The sequence below is a fragment of the Hevea brasiliensis genome, chromosome 10 (assembly GCF_030052815.1).
Source record: "Hevea brasiliensis isolate MT/VB/25A 57/8 chromosome 10, ASM3005281v1, whole genome shotgun sequence".
NCBI lineage: Eukaryota > Viridiplantae > Streptophyta > Magnoliopsida > Malpighiales > Euphorbiaceae > Hevea > Hevea brasiliensis.
In genome coordinates, this window is record NC_079502.1 from 7473901 (window position 1) to 7483272 (window position 9372).

General features: G+C 33.8%; 2 protein-coding genes across 4 annotated transcripts; one reads left to right on the forward strand and one right to left on the reverse strand.

Moving 5' to 3' along the window:
• Positions 1-1605: 1605 nt before the first annotated feature.
• Positions 1606-5771, forward strand: LOC110666040 (purple acid phosphatase 15). The gene is made up of 7 exons (XM_058129110.1): positions 1606-2053; positions 2257-2448; positions 2784-3117; positions 3258-3475; positions 3984-4174; positions 4585-4869; positions 5269-5771. The coding sequence occupies exons 1-7, from the start codon at positions 1774-1776 to the stop codon at positions 5413-5415; spliced, it is 1647 nt and encodes a 548-aa protein (XP_057985093.1). The 5' UTR covers positions 1606-1773; the 3' UTR covers positions 5416-5771.
• A 919-nt stretch (positions 5772-6690) lies between these two features.
• Positions 6691-8576, reverse strand: LOC110666039 (uncharacterized). Of its 3 annotated transcripts, none has more exons than XM_021826379.2 (3): positions 8346-8576; positions 8192-8253; positions 6691-7908 (listed from the first exon to the last, which is right to left on the reverse strand). In XM_021826379.2, exon 3 carries the CDS (start codon positions 7865-7867, stop codon positions 6773-6775), a length of 1095 nt encoding a protein of 364 aa, XP_021682071.2. In that variant the 5' UTR covers positions 7868-7908; positions 8192-8253; positions 8346-8576; the 3' UTR covers positions 6691-6772. The 3 variants fall into 3 exon arrangements, with proteins under 3 accessions (XP_021682071.2, XP_021682072.2, XP_021682070.2); XM_021826380.2 differs by having other exon boundaries at positions 6691-7911; XM_021826378.2 differs by lacking the exons at positions 8192-8253; positions 8346-8576 and having other exon boundaries at positions 6691-8184.
• Between the last annotated feature and the right edge of the window lie 796 nt (positions 8577-9372).

The window sequence follows — 9372 nt, forward strand, 5'->3', positions numbered from 1 at the left end:
TAATATGTGAGTTTTGTTAAATTCTAAGATTAAATTATTTAAATAAAAAATATAGTAAATAGTATTTTAATTATTTTTATTAAAATTAATTATAATTTATATATTAATTTATTAAAATATTAAAAATTAAATAGATGAATTTTAAAAATTATAAGAATTAATTTATAAATTTTGTTAAATTTTAAAAATTAAATTATAATTTATGTTAATTTAATTTATGAGTAATAAACTTAATTTATTTAAAAATTTTTCATAAACAAATTTTTATAAAATTTTGGATTCGTATATTTTGGGATACTCCTTTGTATATTAAAATAAATAAATAAATAAATGATGGATGCTACTTCCTTTGCTTAGTGAAAAAGGGGAAATCGAAGGCTGAAGCAAAGGTGGGATCATTGCACTGCCTGACCTCATCATACCCAATTGAAAATGGCCACTGCTACTCTCATCGTGCCTTGTACTTGTAAGCCAATTGACAACTTTGCTTGGCATCTATCTTCTTATTTGGAATATTCCCCAAAACAGCCAAAAGGAAATTTCCCCTCCCCTCTCCTCCACCGTACTTGTCACCGTCATTTTCTATTAAATATTATCACCAAAACAACAAATTATTGTTTTTTTATATATAGGAAAAAAAAAATCTAACCCGAGTACGACTAATTTTAAAATAAAATTATTATATAAAATATTTATGATAATTTTATTATGATTATTAATTATAATAAATTTTAAAAATAATAATGAGATGGTAGCAGTAATATTTCTGTGGAGTTCTGGTTGTAATATTTCTGGCAATGAGATAATGTAATAATGAGATGGTAGCAGCAATACTTCTGTGGAGTTCTGGTTGTAATGTTTCTGACAATGAGATAATGTAGATATGCCTGAGGTTGATATCATTATTTTTTTATTTATGTTTTTATAAGAGTTTGAGATCGTTGAGAGAACTTTTATTTTTAATTTATTATTATATAACATAAAATTATTTATTAAAAAATAAATTAAAAAATAGAAATATAATTTTTAAATATAATTTTAATAACATATATTTTTATAAAAATTATAATATATAAATACATAAAAATAAATTATTTTCTAATAGAAATAAAAATATATTATTATATAAAATAAATTAAAAAGATTCAAGGTCGTCTCCACTTTACATAATATTAAAATCAGGAAAGATTAATTGGGTATGAAATGAGTTTGAATAAATTTAAAAATAATTATCATCCTTAATAGTTCGTGTCATTTCATAATTAATTATTAAATTATATTATAATGTATCTCAGAAAATAATAATTTATTTATTTATTTATATTTTCTTAAAAATGACAACTATTTAGAAAAAAACAAAGATGGTGTATTGTCATTATATGATTAATTTAAAATGGAGCGTATTTTTTATTTTAAAATGGGATGATTTAATTTAAAAACTTGGGTTTTTTTTTATTTTATAATTATTTATAAAAATAAAGAAAAATGGAAATTAAGAGGTGGCAATAATTTAATAATTTACTGGAAGGTGCGTGTGGCCCACCAAGGTCGTTAGGTCATACAAAAGCCCAAAGCCAACGGCTTCTTAACTGTTTAAAATCCCAACACAAAATATTGTGGAATGTGGAATCCACAGTTTCCTTCCCTCTTTTTCTTCGCTTCGCAATCCATTTCTCCTTATCTTTTTCTCTTCAAAATTCTATCCCACTCTCTCCATTCAACGCTGCTGCTTTTTCCTTCTTTTGTTTTGATGTCCATGGAACTTCGTTGACCATGGAGTTTCGGGGATGCTCTGTTTTTGCGGCTTTTCTTATCAGAACTTTGGTTCTGCTTTTACCTACTGCTTTTTCTGTCTATGCCGAGATTCCTTCCACTTTGGATGGCCCATTTCAGCCCGTCACTGTTCCTTTTGACGTCAGCTTGCGTGGCAACGCCGTTGATTTGCCTGCCACCGATTCACGTGTTCGCCGCCGAGTCAAAGGATTCGAGCCTGAACAGATATCGGTCTCTCTTTCTGCCTCTTATGATTCTGTTTGGATCTCCTGGATTACAGGTCCTTTCTCTTCTGGGTATTCTTTATTTGGTTTGGTTTGTATAATTCTTGTCGCAAAATCATGGCTTGCTGGGGTTAACCTATAATACGTTCCATGAAGCAATACTTTAGCCTGTAAATTAGGTTTCAGTATTGGAACTTGCATGTGATTGTGACTTTGTTTCTTGCTTAAATTTGTGATGGGTATATGTTGCATTTTGCAGGGGCATTCCAAATTGGTTACAACATAACGCCACTAGACCCTACAAGTGTTGCCAGCGTTGTTCGTTATGGGAAGTTAAGATTTCCACTGAATCATGAAGCAAAGGGTTATTCTCTTGTTTACAACCAGCTTTATCCCTTTGAAGGTCTCCAGAACTACACTTCTGGAATCATCCACCATGTTCGTCTCGCTGGTATGGTTATTTCGTTTCTTTGATTGCGAATTCACTTGCTTGGCCAGTCTCTGATACTTCCTCTCTTTCTTTATCCCATTTCATCATTGTTGGATTTATTATTTTCTTTCAATACCATGAAATTGTTCAACTGGCCAAGCCTATTAACTCTAGTGGCAGATCCTTTTATCCGGAGAATTTTAAAATTAATTAGATATCAAACCTGCAAAAACCAGAACAATATATATATATATATATATATATATATATATATATATATATATATATATATATATATATATATATATATATATATACTCATGCTGCCAGGTGTTTTTGTTTCTTGGTATTTACAGGGTTAAAACCTGACACAAAATATTATTATCGATGTGGAGATCCTTCTATAGAAGCCTTGAGTGGTATTTACTCTTTCAAGACTATGCCAGTTTCTGGTCCAAGTAGCTATCCTAGCAGAATAGCAGTTATGGGAGATCTTGGACTCACATTCAATACAACCACCACAATCAGTAATGTGATTCGAAACAAGCCTGAACTTGTTCTGCTGGTGGGTGATGTGACTTATGCAAATCTGTACCTCACAAATGGAACTGGTTCCGACTGTTATTCTTGCTCATTTTCAGAATCCCCCATACATGAGACCTACCAGCCTCGTTGGGATTATTGGGGAAGGTTAATTTCTTCTTTGTATTGCTATTTTTTTTCCTTCCTCTATTTTTCCCTTCCTTGAGTTTTTGGATAGTTTCTAATAGCTAGCTAGCTTTTTGAAGGATAAAATCTTGACATTTGTTTACCTGAACATTTCTTTACAGGTTTATGCAGTATTTAGTTTCTAAAGTTCCAGTAATGGTGGTAGAAGGGAACCATGAAATTGAACCTCAAGCTGGAAACCAAACATTTGTTGCTTACAGTTCTCGATTTGCATTCCCATCAGAAGAAAGTGGATCTTCTTCAACATTCTACTACTCTTTCAATGCTGGTGGGATACATTTCATTATGCTTGGAGCATACATTGCTTATAACAAATCAGGTAAAACGACTTTTTTATGCTGCCATCATGCATCACACTCAATGGTGTTCTGTTGTTACCTTCAGTCCTTGAGTGCACTTGGATGGTTCTTCGTGGTTCCAAATCATAATATTGATCTTAAATAAAGATCATTTGTGGACTAATTTAAAATCAAATTATAAGTGGTTAAAAGTAATTTAAAGCTCAATGGACTTTGATTAAGAACTACAAAAAAATGACTTTGCAAATGGTGCTTGGAGCAAATTTTTTTGGTCCAAACAGTAGCAATTGACCTGGGCCCAAATATGCATGCGCACAAATGGATTACTGTTTGAACTGGTGAGGGGATAACCTTCATTTGAATGTATTACATAAGTATGCAGGAGTAGCCTTTTAGCTTTAGTTTTTTGAATAAGATGTGTGGAAGCGAGTAAGGCATTCATGAGAAGAAGCACACTGGACGCTAAAACTTTAAAGAAGCTTTTATTATATGCATCAAATTATGTGTAGGTCTGTGTTTCTCTCACAGATGATCAATATAAGTGGCTGGAGATAGACTTGGCTAATGTTGACAGATCTAGAACTCCATGGCTAGTAGCTGCATGGCATCCACCTTGGTATAGTTCTTACAAAGCCCACTATAGAGAGGCAGAGTGTATGAGGGTGGCAATGGAAGAATTGCTTTACTCATATGGTGTTGATATAGTCTTCAATGGACATGTAAGTGATGATAATCATTTTCGTGAATGTTTTATTTTTATGGCATTGGAAGAAAAATTCCATTTATTATTGTTGGTTTGAATCATCTCCAACATACAACAAGAAATTAGTAGTGATTGAATTCTTAAAGCCAAGAGATGATATGCATATTTGAGTAATTTGAGTCATTTGAAATGCTATGCTATGAGAAACAAAGAATCATTTTATATTGAAGAAAGTTGGAATTTTTCCATTTCCGTTTTGGTATCTTGAATCCTTGATGCACCTAAATAACTTTAGGTCAATTTGCAATATTGATTCCATGCATATGCATCTCAACATATTAGTTTGATGGAATGAAGATCATGTACTTCACCTGAACATGTTTGCTATCAACTGCATTAATAACCCTCTGTTAATAATCAACCCAGGTTCATGCATATGAGAGGTCGAATCGAGTTTATAACTACACATTGGATCCATGTGGCCCTGTGTATATCACAGTTGGAGATGGGGGTAACCGAGAGAAGATGGCTATTGAACATGTTGATGAGCCTGGCAATTGTCCAGAGCCATCAACTACTCCTGATCCTTACATGGGTGGCTTTTGTGCAATTAACTTCACAACAGGCCCAGCAGCCGGTAAATTCTGTTGGGATGGACAACCTGATTACAGTGCTTTCCGTGAAAGTAGCTTTGGCCATGGAATTCTGGAGGTACGCTCTCTTCCTCTCTCTCTCTCTCTACACACATGTGAATGCATCTATTTTTGCAGATTTATGTATCTTAAATAAGTCTTCTTGTAGAAATGTGGCATGTGTTTGAGCACAATGCAGTTGCATCATGTTTGACCCCCAAAGGATGTTTATTTGAACTTAATTCTACGTAATGATGTGCCTGAAGCAAACTAGTTTAAATTACTAAATTGAAAGGAAATGTGACCATCTTCATGTTATCTCCAAGGATTATACAAAGAAAGAGACCAGATTGCTCTTGATATGGGATGTAAATATTTGCACCTCATCAGTCTTTTAAATCTTTACAACCTACAATTTTCATAACACTCATAGCATTATAATCTTATCAAAAGCTTCAACTTTCAATGTAAATTGCAGGTGAAGAATGAGACTTGGGCTTTATGGACATGGCACCGGAATCAAGACTCTGATGGGAAAATTGGTGATCAGATCTATATAGTGAGACAGCCTGATAAATGCCCTAAACAGAGCACTAGAACTAAATGCTGGTTTGCTGACATTTAAATGGTTTTAGTAGGAAATAATAATAGATGAAAGTGCTGCAACCTCTTAACCATATGGAAGATGATGGAAGAGGAAAAACAGATGACTTCTGACCACTACATGTAGATAAATACAACGGGTGGGGCAACAGGCATCTTGTCTTTTGATGGATCATTCCTCATACAACACTCAACACACTAGGAAAAAGAAAAATTACTAGCCATTTTTGCATTGTAAATTGTAAAGTACAGATTATGGAGTGCTATTTACAGAATTTATAGTTTATATTGGACAATCCTCTTCTCCTCTCTCACACAGTTGTAATTGAAGAGGAGCAGAAGTTACATACGTATAGAATTATGGTTGGAAATCTGCTTGTCTTTGGCTTGTTTTGTTGTTTTCTTGCATGTTGAATTGGAATTGACATAAAAAGAAGGGAAGGCAGATACTGTGAGAGAAATGGTGAGAAATTAGGCGAAAAATTCCAAAAACAATTGTGCAATACAAGCAACAACTATACATGGATGCCAATAGCCAACAAAATGACAAGCAGAAAGCCAAATGGCTGGACTCTCCATCTTTAAACCCATTTAGAACCTCCACAAGTGACGTCTACATCAAGTGTTTATGACAGTTTAAGAAAAAAAATATATTCAATTATGTATATTTGGGCAAGGCATGGTTAAAAAAATAGCTATGGTTAACCTAAGCAAAGTCTAGTACTACTGTATTTGTCTTCTTTTGGAATGATAACGAGCAATTCTTGTTTAAACTCAATTTACCATAAATTTAAAATACAAACATATGATTCTATTGCTTTAAGCACATTGCAATTTCAAAACATCCTTTTACAATACCAAATTTACAATTAAAATGAACATTTATTTTATTTCAATCTAGTTGGAAATTATTGAATCTAATATGTTTGAAACTTGCTGCATGATGAGATTCTAATGTCAGAAATACCAATTCCAATCTCATTTTATTTCATTCTCTAATCCAACATAAAAAGATTCCTTAATCCAAAGAAACACATTATTAGTGAGACTAAACCCTTCTTTTAATAAAGAAATGGGACCACAATGCTTTGATAAAAGCTTTGATGATAGAACTTAATCTCATTCTTTATTGCTTGTGTTGTCACTTGTTCAGCCTTATCCTTCTTCCTCTATGGAAAAGAACAAAAGTACACTTCTGGAATCTGGACTAAATGCCAAACTTAGAAATTTTTTTTTCTTTTTTGCAAAATTTATCCAAACAAATCATTAAAATTCCAACATAAAGAACAGAAAAAGAGGAAAGAAAAAGGATGTTTACATGAATTTGAAATTTCTTGTGATTATAACTAACACTGGAAATTAAAAAGGAAAAAAAAAACCTAAAAAATATCAAGAATTTCTAAAATGAACCCATTGCATAGAGGACAATTACCCCTTTGGACCCAAAGTTCTCTTGAACATAATCTGCAAAAGGTGTGGCCGCAGGGGATAAATGCCGCACCTTTATGCCTAACCATGCACACGCAGCACGTGTGCTCTATCCCATCACCACCGTCCGCTCCATCTTCATCATCATCTTCTTCTTCGCATTCCTCATCCTCATCTCCCATTATGTATCTGGACCCCTCAAATCCCATTTGCCTATCTGTCTCCTCTAACAAGTCCATTAATGACATCCTCACTGGCTGCGCCTCCGCCGCACCTTCACCTGTCGCACCACTGGCTTCCTCCTCTGCCTCTTCCTCAGCCGCTGCTGCTTGAGCAGCTGCCTCCGCCTCCGCCGCTTCCTGAGCCGCTACTGCCTCCCTCGCCGACAACACTCTCTCCTCCGCCAATGCCGCTCCTAGTCGGCGGCTACCTTCACGCCCCGGCTCTTCTTCGCTGTCTAGGTGTAAGTCAGAGGTCCGAGTTGAATTGTGCCTCGACATTTGCGGCCTGAAACTTCGTGAAGGAAGCTCATCTCCCACCGCGTGAGCGTTCCTAGACGATTCATCTAACCGGGTAGACTCGGACGGTGTCAGTGAACTGAACCGGGAGGAAGTCCGGCGAGACATTTGCGGTCTGTAACTCGAAACGGCCGAGTGATCATTGGAGTCATCGGCCTGAGTTGACTCGCCCGAGACGTTTGTGAAACGCACCGAATTGCGGCGGGACATCAAGGACCTTGGGTTATTTACAGTGTTGCTAAAACTGTTGTTATTCCGGATAGGAATATCAGAGGCGGGGATAGGGACAGAGGAGATCCAAGCAGAACCGGCACGCTTCAGGCGAAGGCGGTCTCTGAATGCTTTCCAGGTCTTCTTGTCCTTATGGCCAAACAAGGAATCAGGCTCTTCGTCGCGAATTATATCCAAAAGAGTTCTGTTCATCAGAGCCGGCGTATGAGAAACCTCCACCGTTGGCTGCTTCTCAGAGCTCAACACATCGTTCAAAGTCAAGCCGGCAAGGTCTCTGCTGTTCTCAATTGCCGACATTTGGTCCAAAAGCGAGAGTCTCCGGCGACCAACAGCACCACCTTCTTCCATTAAAAGACAGTTAAAATTCCAATACAATAAAAAACCACAATTTCAACTTCCAAGAAATTAAAAAAGATTAATGGGTTGTTGTGCAGAGAAATCAAGAATTGGAAACATCTTTCCTCAGAGAAAAAGAAAGAGAAGGAAACGAAAATCCAATGCGATCAAATCAGGTAAGAAAATACAAATGAAATGACAATTTCCCATAAAATTTGGCAGCTAGTGGAATTGAACTGAACATTGATGATACGTAGATTAGAAACTGAAAAATTCATTGGATACCTTTCTTCTCTCTGGTGACAGATATTTGAGATTGATTTTCACAGCAGCTTTCGATTTAAATCCTGGAAACAGGAAGAAAAAACTGATAATTTGAACAGAAAAAAGAAAGACAAGAAATGTGTTAAAGAAAAAGATAGAACTTTGAAGCGCTCACCAAAAAGAGCCAAAAGACGATGTCCTCTCTGATGTCTGTATATCAGTTTTTCTTTTTTTGGGTTATTTATTTTTGCTCTTTTCTCTTCCTCTTCGTTCTCTTTTTGTCTCTCTCTATATCTCAGTGCTCGTAGAGGCCAAGAGAGAGAGAGAGAGAGATGGTTCCGTGGAACGAGAGTTTGTGCCGTAGAGCGAGTCTCGTGGAAACTTCAGGCTTCCCCGTTAGTTCCCATCCCTTGCGGAACTATTTTTCATGCCTATTTTATTAATTTTTTTTATTATCAATATTTTATTCAATTTAATTAAAATTTAAATATAAAATTTATAGTCTTTAATATTATTAATTAAAATTCACTAATTTTAAAAATTATTATATATCATTATTAATAACTTGATATTAATTAAATGTATTTAATATAAATTTAATTTTATATAATAATAAATTTAATTATTATTAAATTAAATATTTATATTAAAATTTATATAAAATTAATTATAATACATATGATGAATCAATAAATTTAAATATAAATATTTAATTTAATAAATATTGATTAATTATGATGGCAAAAGAGGTATGAGAAGAATGATTATGATGATTCCAAATCATTGGCATTTTGGTACCCAAAATCATATAGCAGAATCCAATGCCTTTATGGGACCAAAATTAATATTCATCAAACAAGCTACAAATTGATCTCTTCATCCATTGTATATATTATAAAAATTTCAACTTGTTCACAACAGCAAACTAAATTTTAGAGGCGTTTGGTAGGAAATTAATAAGGATAAATAAAAAGGATTATATTAAATTTCTATTTTATTAATATTTGTACTTTCTTTAAGGGTTAAGAATTAATTTTAAAAGATTAAATTAATAATTATATATTTTAAAAATTAAAATAATTAAAATTTATAAAGATAATATTTAATTTTTAATTTTTAACCTTCTCTCAAATATATCTTTAAAAAAAATTTATGATTTGACTATATATATTCTCAAACCTTAAAAATAATATTATAAGAGT